Source organism: Ambystoma mexicanum, chromosome 10 (assembly GCF_040938575.1).
Source record: "Ambystoma mexicanum isolate Mex_15411 chromosome 10, UKY_AmexF1_1, whole genome shotgun sequence".
Lineage (NCBI taxonomy): Eukaryota > Metazoa > Chordata > Amphibia > Caudata > Ambystomatidae > Ambystoma > Ambystoma mexicanum.
The window spans coordinates 511667291-511682501 of NC_090932.1; the positions used below are offsets into that span (position 1 = coordinate 511667291).

The 15211-nt window shown below is 46.9% G+C and overlaps 1 protein-coding gene across 2 annotated transcripts in view; it reads left to right on the top strand.

Annotated features, from left to right (window-relative positions):
- RYK (receptor like tyrosine kinase) overlaps positions 1-15211 on the top strand; it is a 1007965-nt gene that overhangs the window by 198475 nt on the left and 794279 nt on the right. For both annotated transcript variants that reach the window (XM_069618057.1, XM_069618056.1), the window contains exon 3: positions 6214-6313. In XM_069618057.1, the coding sequence (XP_069474158.1) occupies positions 6214-6313 (100 nt within the window). The remainder of the gene's footprint in view (positions 1-6213; positions 6314-15211) is intronic.

Here is a 15211-nt window from a genome sequence, read left to right on the forward strand (position 1 = left end):
GGACTTACGAGAATTGAACAAGTTCCTCAGGAAGGACAAGTTCAAGATGGTAACTCTCTCTCAGATCCTTCAGGCCCTCCAGTTCCAGGACTGGCTGGTGTCTCTGGACCTCCAGGATGCTTATTTCCATGTGCCAATCCATCTCAAACACAGGAAATACCTGAGGTTCGCAATTGACGGCTCTCATTATCAATTTCGAGTTCTGCCATTTGGGCTGACCTCCGCCCGAGGGTCTTCACCAAGCTAATGTCGGTAGTGGCTGCGAGTCTAAGGAGGGAAGGGATTCACGTCTACCCCTACCTGGACGATTGGCTGATCAGAGCTGTATCTCCGGAACAAGCTCAGATTCAGCTAGATTATGTCTGCCACTTCCTTCACAAACTGGGCTTCTCCCTCAATTTAAAGAAGTTACAGATGATACCATCACAGAGACTTCAGTTATTGGAGCGGTCCTGGACACTTCCCTGGGAAAAGCCTCGCCACCAGAGGTGAGGGCTCAAGATATTCTGCAGATGGTCACCAATGTTTCAAAATGCCCAACGTCTCCCAGCCTTCAACTTTTTGAGGTTGTTAGGCCTCATGACATCCTGCATCTTCCTTGTGCGAGAGGCTCGCCTGAGAATGAGATCTCTTCAGTGGGCACTGAGAACTCAGTGGTCGCAATTCTCAGGGAGAATCACAGACCTCCTTCAGGTTCCGGACAAGGTGGCTCGAGACCTTCAGTGGTGGGCCTGCAAGAAAAACATCTTGAAGGGAGAACTGTTTTGGCAACCATGGCCGGAGATGACAGTAGTCACAGATGCCTCACTCATGGGGCGGGGAGCCCATACCAACGACTTGACAATCAGCGGTCGTTGGTCTCCATCGGAGTCCAGACTACATATCAACCTGTTAGAGCTGAGAGGAATCAGACTAGCGCTGAAAGCTTTTCTGCCATATGTACAGGGGAAAAATGTCCTGATAATGACGGACAACACAGTGGCCATGCACTACCTCAACAAAAGAGGCAGCGTAGGATCACTGCCACTGTGCAGAGAGGCGATGCAGCTCTGGTTTTGTGGAATTCAAGAAGGAATCGGTCTATCGGCAGTTCACCTAGCCGGAGAGAAGAACTTGATGGCAGACGCTCTGAGCAGGCAGAGCACGGTCTCCCACGAGTGGGAACTAGCTCAGGAAGTCCTTCAGGAGATCTTCGCCCTTTGGGGAACCCCTCAAGTGGATCTGTTCGCCACCAGTACCAACAGGAAGTGCGACCTGTTTTGTTCAAGGGAATTTCCCCCGAGAGGAGCTCTAGGGGACGCGTTTGTAGTGGACTGGGGGTTTCCACTCCTGTACGCGTTTCCACCAGTCCCTGTCAGTCCTCAAATGATCAGGAGGTTGAGAAGATTCCAGAGGACCATGATCCTAATTGCCCCAGACTGGGCCAGGAGAACGTGGTACCCGGACCATCTGGACATGTCCATCTGCCCTCCAATTCGTTTTCCACTCAAGGAGAATCTTCTCTCACAGAAGGGAGGTCAGGTTCTCCATCCAGACATCAGAACCCTCAACTTTCACGCCTGGCTTCTGAAAGGTTGAGATACAAGGATTGGGACCTTCCTGATGACGTCATGGAGGTGTTGCTTTACGCCAGAAGGCCAGCAACAAAGTCTTTATACCGCTGTCGTTGGAAATTTTGCAGCTGGTGTAGAGAAGAGAATATCGACCCCTTTTCATGTGGTACACCAACGGTGTTATCCTTTCTACTCTACTTGGCAAATTCAGGCCTTCAAGTTGGCACTATCAAGGGCTATCTCGCAGCGCTATCAATCTTTAAGCACACTGCAGAGGAGCCATCGTATTTCAAATTACCCTTAGTAATACAATTTCTAAAGGGATTAACTAATGTCTACCCTCCAAGACCGTTCCAGGTTCCTTTATGGGACTTAAATTTAGTCTTAAATTTCCTGATGGGTACTCCTTTCGAACCACTCCACTCTTGTTCGCTAAGATTTCTCGCCCTTAAAACTGTCTTATTAGTGGCTTTAACATCTGCTAGAAGGGTGAGCAAATTACAAGCTCTATCTTGTAAACCCTCTCATACAATTTTTCATAAAGACAAAGTTGTTCTACAGGTGAAGCCTAATTTACTCCCAAAGGTGGTTTCTGAATTCCACATCACTCAGAAAATTACCTTACCTTCATTCTATCCGCCTCCCCATCCGGGGAAAGAGGAAGAAAGGCTACATAGGCTGGACCGAAGGCGGGCTTTAAGCTTTTACATCAGCAGACTTGCTAGGATTAGGTAAGCAGACCTGCTAGAATTAGGCAAGCAGACCAACTGTTCGTAGGTTACTCAGGACACAAATTGGGACTACCGATAACAAAACAAACAATTTCCAGATGGATTATTTTGGCCATTCTGGGATGTTACAAACTAGCAAGGAAAGAGCCTCCTCAAAATCTTAGGGCTCATTCAACCAGGGGTATTGCAGCCTCCTCGGCCCTCCAAAGAGGAGTTCCGGTTCGAGACATATGTGCGGCTGCCACATGGTCGTCCACACATACCTTCACAAGATTTTACAACCTGGATTCCTCCTCTAGTCAAGAGACTAGGTTTGGCAAAGCCGTATTACATTCTGTTCATTCCTAAAAGGAAACATGGCGTTTTACTCCCACCTTCAATTACACAATTACACACCACTGCTATGGGAGTCTATCAAAGATAAGGAATATGTTGGAGGACACAATCCCTTCGAAGAACAAATTACTTCTTACCTGGTAACTTTCTTTCGATGGGATGTTCCTCCGACGTATTCCTCATCGCCCCTCCCATCCATCCCCGCAGTAATAATTCCCTTGTGGTTGCAGCTTACGCTCCTTCAAGGTCAATAACCAATTCATGTAAAACAACTGTTAACGTCAAAACGGAACTGAGCAACGGACGCTGCACAAGTATATTTATACGCTTGATGACGTCGGCGCCGATATGGAGGCTGTCGAGGGACATCGGCTCGAGGGACGTCGATGCGCAGCGCCCTCTACTGAAAATGTTTTCCGAGGCCAGCAAGCTGGGAGATGATCTATCAAAGATATGGAATACATCAGAGGACATCCCATCGAAAGAACGTTACCAGGTAAGAAGTAACTTGTTCATCTCTAGCACTGTAACAGGTGTCCCTTCCTAGGACGCACAACAGATTCTAGTCAACAGTCTACATTGTTCACATAATGCTCCATATGTTCTTGTCTGGATGAACAAATTAGTGCAGCTCTAGTGTAATTGAAAATCCAGTTGGCTATCGAGTCCCAGTGATGCTAAGGAACACTGAAGCTTCCTGTGTTTGCCATTGGAGGAGCCTTCCAACTACTTATTATTTTTGAGTTCTCCATATCTCAAACAGCAACCATCTCTACGGCAATATGCTTTACGCGGCAAAGAAACCGGTTGGAGCAGAATAGCATTCTCCCCTTCAGAGTGATACGTTAAACGAAATTGGGACTGTCGGTAACGAGTGAGAGTTCAATCTGCTCAACCTGTCCATCTTTACCCAGCAGGTCTGCAAGAAGACAGTCTATTGTTGTGTATGCTGTTAGCCCTTGATAGTGCTGAAGGTAACAGCAGACCATTTTCTCTGGCTTCTGCTTGCATGGAGCCTGCACCATCTTTATGAAGTTAATCTGGCCTTGCAAGGAGAGCCCGTTTGTAGACCACCTGACCACCTTGTTCCACCGTGCATACAGGAGCATGTTCAAGTTGAGACTTGTTAATCCTGACACTTTGGGTTGAAGCTAGACCCCAAAATCATCAGCCACTTAATATCACTCCGTAGTCAGATTTCCAACTTGTGCCCCCCACACCCTGCCAGATATATCAACTGTTCATGAGTTTCATTTTTTTAGCAGCAAGAAGTAAATCTCCATATCGCCTTAGCTTCTGTAGTTCTCCTCCGAAGCTCACTTTTTGCACCTCCTCAATGCACCTTAATTGTGCAGCTAGACGTTTCATTGCCAGAATGGAAAGCCAAGGTGGCAGAGGACACCCTTGCCCTGTCCCGTCATTAATTCAAAGTGCCTGGAAACCATGCAATTTATTACCACTGCCTTGGGGGGAAGCTGTATCGCAGCTTTGCCATTTCTATAAACCACTCTCTCTAAAGCCCATCTGTTCCATGGCTGCAAACAGGTACTGCCACTCTATCAAAATCTAGACCCACTCCTTGATCATTGAAAAAAGAGGCAGCCGTGAAAAGGTAGGAGTATCATGGATTTTTGTAGGATCTATGTAACATTTGAATGTTTTTATTTTGTTTGGATGGATGCATTCTCGTTTATAAACTGTTATAAGGATATGCAGGTTATCCATTATGATATATTAAGGTTTGTTTAAACCGCAAACCTAATTGATGACCGCAGCCACCAAGATGTCTTTTAGAAAACCAATGTATCTTTTTACAACCTATTCATATATTTTAAATTAGTAATTTTTATTCTTTGCATAAATGGTGTTTCGTAGCGTTCTCTTATTGTCTTAAACACTTTGTTGGAGCAACACATTTGAATACTGTCAAAAAACCCTCGGTGTTACAACTATTGCTTTTTAAAGAAAGTCCAGCTTGTTATTTTGCTTGTCAAACTGAATTATTGAGTTTTTTGGGCGATGATTGAAATTTGCTAATAGTACATTTTTTCCAAGGTGTGTACGTAAAGAATGTTGCACAATATCCGATCAGAAGCAGCTTTCCACAGGAACTGTAGAGGCATTAATGTTAAAGGAGCAACATTTTTAGATTTAATGTTGATACTCAATGTATCACTGTTTTATCAATGCCTGTGATGTTTTGAGGTGTGAATTGGTAACCACCTTCCCCTCACAAGACTTTGTGCTGTACGAGGGAGACCATCCCTCTAGCCTTTTAGAATTCCGTTTTTTTACTTAAGGTTTGGAAAGACTATGCAATCTCTGAGTGCAATTGGGTTTTGTTTTAAGACCTGCTCCAAGGGAAGCTAGGTATGAGAGATGTTTTGGAAGGAAGCTATTTATTCATGAAAGGTATCTTGTGGATTTATGAATGGAGACCCTGGCTTTTCTGGGCTTGCCTTTTAATTCTTGTCCCAGTTAATCGGAAGTATTCAGTCCCACCTAATCACCCTAGAAAATTGTATATGACCGAACAGGCATTTACAACAGTACTTAGTTGATGTAATGGGTAGGTTAGTTTAGGCATAGTGGTGATATCATTTGCACACACAGGAGTGTTGCTATGTGTAGTAAACCAACTCCACCAGGGATTTGATATGCCTGAAGGGCTATTCCTTAGTGGATTTGCTGAAGAGGCTGTGTTAATGAAGTTGGATATGCTGAAGAAACCATTTTTTCTATTGGGAATGATGGAAAAGGGATTCAAATGGGATTGGATGTGCTAGAGATGTTCACTTCAGCAGAAGGGTGAAAGATAATGGAGATGCTAGTTTGAAATCCTTATGAGAGCATGCTGAAATAATGAGCATCCAGTACTAAGGGATCTACAGTATGGGGAAAATATTATTTGATTGTGGAGTGCCCTTTATATGATGTTCACAAAACGCACATTTTACAAGTTGCTATTTGGAAATGCATGTTTCCTGTTTGGATCCACCGCAGAGGCAAACACATTTTCAGTCTGTTACTGTTAAACTAACATTAAAAAAAATATTATACGCTGACTGGTCCAGCTCCATGTGAAGTGTTACACTGGTAAATATGATGTGATTGTAAAACCAACTTCAAGAAAGATTTTCAAACGCTATTGAGACTTCAAATAAAAGTGATATTGAGTCAGCAACCATGAGTGTTTTTGTTATATGAGATGAATTAACTAGTTTGAGGGGTGTTGGTATATGGTAATGCACAGTCCAGAAAGAGTATGCTCCAGCTTCCAGAGAGGCTCTTTCTGTGCTGGCAGGCGAACCTTGAAGGACTGCACTTAGGAGCATCAACTGGGGCCTTTTGCATGGCATTGAAACCAGCACATTGGTGTGATGAATTTTGGCAAATACATTTGTAAAGCAAATTGGGTTTGATCTGGTTGCACCACAGGGGATTGGTAATGCTGGATCCCAGGGGACTTAAATATAAAATACTATCCTTCTGGTTCACAATCCCCTGCAATGTATAGGCTAATATTTGTAATTTTATTTAAGTGCTGTCAATATTAGTTACTAGATTATTTTAATTCTCATTTTTCGTTGTAGGTTGAATATAGACTGGGATTTCATGTTGACAATCCTCTGGCCATGGACATGCCACAAGCTAATATTTCGGTACAGGGAGAGATCCCACGCTCGTTATCAGGTGATTTACCCATTCCATTCTTTTGTAAGAAGCTAATGACAGACCTCATGCTTTTGCTAGTTGTCAAACACCATCATTGACATGTGAACTTTTCTTACTAACCCAGTGGCTTATTATCTGTATGACTGCAGGCCCACTTCCTATGTACTTAACTCAAATGCCTTAAACCATTTATTTTAGTACAGCCTGCACACAAGGTAACAAGTTTAGTTTTTACTTTACACATTGACCAACCTTTTTTTGCCAAAAATGTACTTTGATTCTGTGTATGTAAATTACTATTTGCAATGCTCAGATATATGTATAGTACATTTTAATTCTATTACTCAGCATGAATACACCTCTTCAGTGGTAATTGGGATAGCTTTTCCTCATGTGTTGGGGATTTGTGGTGCAGGTCCTTGTCTCGCCTAGACAATCTGACTTTTTGGTTCCAGACGTGAGGCCAACAGCAGTGCATATGGAGCATACAAGTCCTGATGACCCGAGTTCAATTTTTCTGCATGGCTGTCTTAACCGCTTTCTTCTTACAGAAATTTGTTCTGGATCATTGCCAGAACCCCAAAGGCATCAGGCTTCACAAGATGTAGGGACTGCACTGCCAAGATTTCGGACCTCACAATATCTTTCTGGTGTTTGGGATGCATACACTATGTGGCGAAGTACAGGTCCTGCAGAGCAAAGACCCCGAAGGCCATGAGCGAAGGGGCAATGAGGTTAGCATGGAGTCTGCCTCCTTTGACATTTCCCAGGAGTAACCCCTCCAAGGGTACAACTTCAGAAGAAGGAAGAGTTCTGATCCTATCGAACAAAGCTGTGATTGGTCCTTTTTTCGGACTGGAAGCATAGGAGAGTGAACAAACATACAAAAACACTGAAAATGGTCTCTGGTAAGTCTGAATCAGGTGACTGATAAGGTGGCGTTTTACATAAAGTGTCTCTTGAAACATTATATCTATCTGTACCTGTCTTGGCCCTATACTGGAGAAAAGAAAGAAATCCAGAAACCTAATATATCATGATTTTTGTCTCTCCCACTGAAACAGAAAAAGAAATACAAACACAGTTGGCGCCCCTTTTCCAATGGTCGAATAGTGGTTGGTTTCTGACAGTCTTCTGTTTCTTCGTCAAGACCCCGTTACTGAGTCCAAGTAAACCGGCATCAAAATCTTTCACCTCCCCTGTCTGGTATTGAAATTTGCTTTAAATTGATGTCCTTTCTGCCCTCTTTAGCTCAGTCTTCCAGTTTGTCAGTCACCTTGTACCAGTCCCAGTCGTCTGATACCCTTGGGATTTGTAAATCCTATTCCGATAGTTCCCCCGGCTCCATTCCTAGTTATTCTGGTAATCTGCGCTCCACTGCTTTTGTTGGTTACCCCTCATTGGGGTCTCTGGTGTAGCACATGGGTGTGTTCTCTCTCTAGCCCAATTTGGGGTTGGAGTACACTCGCCCAACTTGGGGCGGGGGGGGGGGGGTTCCGTTGATTCACCCAGTGGGAGGGGTAAGGGGGGGGGGTTTATTCTCTCCTGCCAGTTGATTCTCCCCCCCTGCATTTGGGGGGGAAGGGGGTGTTGATTCTCTTCCCCCGACCCCACCTTGGGGTGGTCGCTGATTCTTACCCCACCCTGAGTTAGGGCGCTTCTCTCCCCCTGCCTTTGGGGCATGTATTTCATGCTCACCCCGCCTTGTGGTGTCAGTTGATTCTTCTCACCCGGCTGGAGGGGATGGGAGGGTGTGATTGGTTTATTCTCTCCCCCAACCTTGGGGTTGGCGGGGTGGTTGGTTGATTCTGTCCCCCTGCCTTAGGGTGTCAGTTGAGTCTCTCCCCCTGCCTTTTGGGGGGAAGGGGTTATGTTGATGCCCCCCCACACTTGCATGCGTGGGGGGGGTTGTTTTGTTGATTCTCACCCTGCCTTGAGGGGGTTGGTTGATTCTCTCATCCTGCCTTTTGGTGCTCCCTTGCTGGCCTCCTCCTGACTTCCCTGAGCGATAGTGTACCTCTTTCTTCCAGGATGTGTGGCTTCAGTCGGACATGTTACAGAGTTGGCACAGTCTCATTCGGTCGGCTTTCTTCTCCTCTGTTGCAGCAAGTGCTCCTTGCCTGCCGGCTCCTCGTGGGTGGGGGGGGGGGTTTAGCAGCAGATACAGGTCTTACTGCTGTTCGGTGGTCCTAGCTCCCTTCACTTGACCCCATGCATCGGTTCTGCGTGGTGTCGTGTTTGCTGAGCATTCCACAGCCTCACCTATAGGTCAAAGCACCACGCCTGATGCAGACTCATTCTCCAGGCCACACCTTCAAGCATTCTCCCATGTTGTTCCACAGGCTTTTCTCTGCCGCTAATGTGTCAATTCCCATATAACCAACATACTTACTGTATTCTTGAAACCAGGGAGGAGAACACGTATCCCGATCAGGCGTTGGCTATCCTCGAAGTGTGGGGGATGGTCAACCCAATGGATCCGCCTTGCCATATCCCCTAAAGGTTAACCCTAACCGGCTCACTTCTCAAGTCCCCTGGATTCATCACAGGTCACACTCGAGGGAGTCCTACTCCTTTTCTTTACATAAGAAAAAATTGCGGGACTCTGAGAGGAAAGGGATGACTGTGAATAGTCACTAGGGCAGATAAAATTCTCAACAATCTCTTAAGAGCAGTGAAACATTTAAAAATGAATAAATACAATTTTGCAAAGGCTGCTGCATTGACGCTGGCTACCATGGCACAGGTGGCATATTTAGAATCCACAATGCCTTTTGAAGGCAGACTGATGCACAGCCAAAGGCAGCACCCTCGTGCCTGAGAGCTTAGCTCCTGCTTTGAAAAAGACTCGATGTAGAGAAAAAGCCAACTCCCACTTAGGCGATAGACCTTTTGCAGTATATACCGTTACTTCAAGAATCTCATTGCTACAATCTAGACATGACAGCAACAGACTTTTTGGTTTTGGATACCCTGACAATTTCACTTGTTTTCTTTAAGGCAGGCAAACCCCTCTTTCCTTTAGGGATAGAGATGCCCTTTTCCAACCCTTCCTTAGTTAAAGGTTTCTGCCCAAAAACATGCCACCATTGTGTCAGAGCCTTACTTCTGCACCCTTACAACTCGTATGCAGGAAGTGGGCAATCCACAGTGGCCAATAAGGCTCTGACATCCATGAGGAAAATCTGAAAAGTTTGTATGCTTTCCTCCTGAGTCCCATGGAGTTAACTATCCAGTCGTTTGAGCATCTAGATATCCTGAGTAAACTTGGGACTGAAGTCCAGGCCAGTCGAGCAGAGACCAGCGCCTTGAGGCATGATGCTCGGATGTTTAGTTTAGGGACCTCTCCACAGACCACATGTTGGGGTAGTGGGCTGCTGGGGTAACAGAGTTGGTCCAGTCCTTACCAGATCTGCCTCCCCCTCCGCCCTTTACGACCCATGAGGTGCACTATTGCCCCATCAGAGGGTGCCTGGAGAGAGCTTGAGCCTCCTGAACTGTGTCCCCTTCAATAATCTAAAGCACTCGCTCAGTCCTGGAATCTGGACTAGGCTGAATCCATTTGACAATCGCCAAGCTCGCAAACCCATTGAGTTGGTGGTGCTTACAGAGAATTCCTTCGAGCATTACTTGGTAGAGAGCTGGCGAGCGGAAGCTCACCCATGCCATGCTCAAATAGGCCCAGCACTTGGCCAATATTGGCAGATGCAGTTCCACACATCCCTGTGCCCTGCACCGGAGGAGCTTCCAATATGGTACCGAACACCTTTAACTCCTCCCTGACCCTCATTAGCAACGATCACACCTATGCGATAATTACCCAGTCCGAAGGAGCCGATGGTAATGAGGGATTAGAAGACACTCTGACATTTTAGATCGGGTTGGTTATTCCGAAACTGGTATGAGAAACAACCTATAAGAAGTTGGAGTAGAAGACACGCCCATCTTGAAGTATACAAGGAGCTGGGAATTGCTTAAGGGGAAAGAATCCTGAAAGCGGCAGCCATACCTATTCATGCTTAAAGGTGAAGTGCTCCGAAGGAGGAATCCCAAGAACCAAAGTCCACATTGAAAAAAAAAAGGTCCTCTTGAGAATCCTGCAACAAAGTGAGTCCCAGGAGGGATTAGATGGCAACGTGACAAAGCAGATGAAAACCAAGGCCCAAGAGGGGACCAGCCAAATTAATTGGGGGCTGGCTTCAAACCCTTATTGGAATTGAGGTCTGGTAGAGTCCTGTGGAAATAAGCCAGAGTGAGAGTCCCTGAATCAAGCCAGGGTGTGGTCCTAAAGGAGCACTGTGGAAAACAGAGCTCAACAAAGTCATACCCAGAGCCGAACAAATGGAGTGATTTTCTAGTGTTTATTAGAATAGAGCTGCACTTGTAAGAGTAGGCTTTGTTTGGGCTGTACTTTCTAACATTTCTCTTAGATAACTGTATCCTGGAACCAATTGACTTTTTATGAAAAAGGATTTGAGGGTTTGAACTTTGGTTGGCCATCCATTTGAAAGACTTTATAGTGTAGGGGGTGGGGCGGTACCCCTACATGACACACAAATATACAAAAACCCAGATTGTGGGAGGGGAGAAGGTAACCCGTATCAGACACTACTGTTCTAGTCATTGCACAGTTTATTTGAAGAGTAGTATTGTTTGTAATGTTACCCCTAAGACCTATAGGTGTTTCACCATGAAGGCGACACCGAGGCTGGTGGAGACACTTCTGAACCTGCAATGGAAACATCAGCCCCATACAGCCAAGAGTCCTCGACAATGCTTGGATACATGAGAGAAAGGTTTACCGCTCTCCACTCCAAGCTGGATGATATGAGTGGGACACTTGCTCCATTAAGGCACACATAGTGAAGACCAAATGGTCAGGGTACGGAGGTCGAAAATAGGGTTAGCACCGCTGAGGATGACATTGCTTCCCTTCGCACCGAGGTGGGTGCCCTGTCCAGCAGAGTCCAGGAGATCAGTAGAAAGAATGACAACCTCGAATCACGCTCTCGGCGCAACAACATCCGCATAATTGGTATCCCTGATGGTCCAATGGAAGAGTATGTGGAACAAACTCTTAACCTTGCTGGATTCTCCCAAGTTGTCTCCAAAATGTGCTGTTGAAGAGAGCCCATTGGGCCCTCACTGCCAAACCTAAGCCGGGAGCCCCCCGCCCAATCATTGCGAGGGTGCTGAACTACCGAGACAGGGATGCCCTACTACACGCCGTAAGAGCCAAGGGCGAACTACACTTGGGATCCTCCAGAAGCCACCTTTACTCAGACCTCTCTACTGCCGTCCAGCAGGAACGCAAACCCTTTTTAACAAAAAAGAAGAAACTGCTTGACCTTGGGGTGAAATATTCCATGCTGTACCCCACCAGACTTGGGCTGAAACACGCAAACCGGACTCACTACTTTACCATTCCTGAAGAGGCGACTACATTCATAGAGGAACACTTCCATGGTTGACCTCGCCACAATGGATGCCTGGTTTTATGCTCCCTTTTTGAGGTCTCTGTCCGGCTGCTCACCACTGCTGACATGGTCACGCGATGCTTAACGCACGCATCTCCTCTTGGGGGGGCCTCGTCGTAGAGGTTGCCCCCATGTGGTTAGCCTGTGCCATTTATCCTCAAGTGGTTTGTTCTCAAGGGCGGAGACTGGATTCCTTTGTCTGGCACCATCTTTCTACAATAGAGTATTGTATCCATGTTCATGTGCTGCATCAACCTAGTCACTATGCCAGCACCTGTGTGCTCTTGTTCAACTGGCGCAAAGGCCCCCAGGCGAAGTTGCCAAGGTTATGAGTTGGTTTGTTCCAGGGATGGGATTCATTGTTCGTTTGGGCGAGGGATGTGGTTGGGGGTGGGTGAAATAGTTGTTGCCCCTCAGTTTGGAAACCGGGAATTGTCATGGGCTGGCGAGTTGTAGTGCCATGGAAAGCATCATTTGACATCCACCCCGCTGTTGGGGAGAGGGACATTGTTGGGGGTTGTTGAATTGGGGTATTACACAGAAAAACACTTGGCTTCTACCGGGGGGGGAGGGGGAGTGTGGGTCCATGTCACTTCAGATACTCAAACTGGAAGACTCTTCGTACACTAGCCGGGATGGGCACACACCATGCGGTGTCAGTGCTGCACGGTACCTCTTTTCAAACCAGCCTAATGGCTGATGATGAACTGACTTTCTTAGGCTGGAATGTGAGGGGACTGGGAAATCACAAAACATGAGATCTGTTCTGTTACACGTGGAACGTCATGATGCTAAGGTTCTTTTCTTTCAGGAGAAACACGCCAGGTCACAGGGGTGCTTAGAATTCGCGAAGTCATGGGGCACCCAAAGATTCTACGTAGACTACTCTACTCAGAATAGGGGTGTTATAATTTTGCTTCATAAAAGTATTAAGTTCCATCTCATTTCCTCCCGCAAAGACCCCTCGGGGCGATATGTCCTGCTACATGGAACCTTGAACAACAGAGAGATCATACGCCTTAACGTGTATGGACCCAATATTGACGACCCTGAATTCTATTCACATCTCATTGCGCTACTAGTTGGGTTCCCCCTGATTCCCAGTCTCCGGGGAGGCGACCTCAATACGATACTGGACACTGACTGGGATAGGTCGGGCACCAGGCCATGTCAACGCTCCAGAGCGGTCAAGATCTTGGAATCCCTGCAACAATTGGAGCTAACTGACGCGTGGACGGTCATACATCCTGTAACCTGGTCCTAATCTTTTTACTCCTCTGTTCACAACTCCCACTTCAGGATAGACAGATGGATCATCTCAGATACGCTACTCGGGCACGTCCCGCAAATGCTAATTCTCCCTAGGACTCACTTGATCACTCCCCGGTGACCATCTCCCTAGCCTGGGGCGTGACACATACCACATCCCGTTCCTGGAAACTAAAACCTCAGGCACTGCTGGACGGGGCCTTTAGGACTGACATTGAGGAGGCAATAGACAAATACTTTACAGTAAACTCTGGGTCTGTTCACAGGCCACCCTCTGGGAGTCATTCAAGGCTTACGTCAGGGGCATGGCTATTTCCAAAGAGTCTAGGATTCTCGGGGCCATCCGCAGGGACATCTCATCAAGCAAATCTACTCTCTTCTCTAGAGGCCCAATACGCTCTAGACCATTCACCGACTACTCTAGCAAGCATTGGGACGGAACTGGACACCTTCCGCTCTCACGCTGAAAGGGAGAGAAAGTTTATAGATACTCCTGGACTGGTGAGACGATAAGGTGAGGGCGAACACCCTGGCCGCGTCCTGACCAGACCTCTTCGTCAGGAAATGGGCTTGCCACACATCCCGGCTATCGAGAAACCGGACGGCTCTCTGGCTACTCTCTCTTACCGGACATCAACGACCAGTTCCGTTCATTCTACTCCGCTTTATACACAAATGCCGACACCCTCTTGGAGTCAAACATAGATTCATATCCCGATACCCTCCCTCTCTCTGTTCTCTCCAAAGACACTAGCACTGCCTTAAATTCCCCTATCGCACTAGAAGAACTATCCAAAGCCATCAGCTCACTGGCATCAGGCAAAAGCCCCGGATCCGACGGTTTTACAAACAATACAAATCTCGGTTGGTCCCCTATCTCCTAGTGCTATGGGAAGAATCATTACATCAGGCATACTCCCGCCCACCCATCGAGAGACCGTTCTAACCATATTACTTAAGCCCGGTAAATCTCTCACCCAATGCGGATCGTATCATCCTCTATCACTCATAAATTGCAATGTCAAGATATATGCTAAGGTACTAGCCATGCGATTAACTCCATACATGCCTCACATAATACACCCGGACCAGTCTGGGTTTATTCCTTCCCTCACATCCAGTGGCCAGGGTTCGCAGGGAGGGTGTGCACTCGCCCCCATTTTGTATATCTCGAGGCAAGAGGCAGGGATACCCCTTCACTCCGCTAATTGCCATTGCCATCGGGCCCCTAGCAGATAGGATACGTCAGGCACACTTGCACCGAGGTCTGCGACTTCTAGACACTTCTAACATTATTTCCCTATACGCGGATGACTCCCTACTTTTCATTCGCTCACCTGAAAATCCTTGAGGACGTGGTGCAGTATGGGGAGATTTCCGGGCTGAAGGTCATTTGCACCAAGTCAACACTATTTCCTTTAACTGACGCTACCTCTCCCCCCACTGACCTCATGGGCTTTGCCTGGGCACAATTGGAGATCGCATACCTCGGGGTGACACTGGCGCGTACGCACAATAGAGTCTACGACACCAACTACCATAACTATTTGACCATACTAGGGTTGGGCCAAACTCTTGCAGGTAAACTTAGTGTCTTCAAGATGGTGGTGCTTCCCCAACTTCTCTACCGCTTTCTCAATCTCCCCTTGTGGCCGGGCAAAGACTTCTTTCGATCCTTGACTCGCACACTTAACGAATTCCTCTGGCATTTGGGAGCAGTCTGTCTCAAATATAATACTCTATCCACCCCCTCAGCACTTGAGGGCTTCGGTGCCCCAATTTTGAGAAATATTGGCTGTTCGCCCAAGCCCAATTGGCCTCGTACTGGTTCGCCACCCTTACACTCCAGCACACGTATGACTGAAAGAACGCCCGGTGGGAAATCGGGCCATACGACCCTTAACACTATCTCTTCCTAATCATAGCAATAACCCTCTTGACCAGTAGGCATTATGTTCCATGCACTATTCAGATTGTGGAGACACTGATACTCCCCATCCATTCCACGTTAGCCTACCTCTTTGGGATTTTCTCCCCGGGCTCCCCTGTGTCCCCATCCCGGTAGTGTGGGACTGGGCAGAAGCTGATTTAGGAAACATCCGGGATATTTTCGGTCAGGACCACTAAATTGAGTAGGAAGATTTTCCAATAACCCTACAGCGCAGATCAC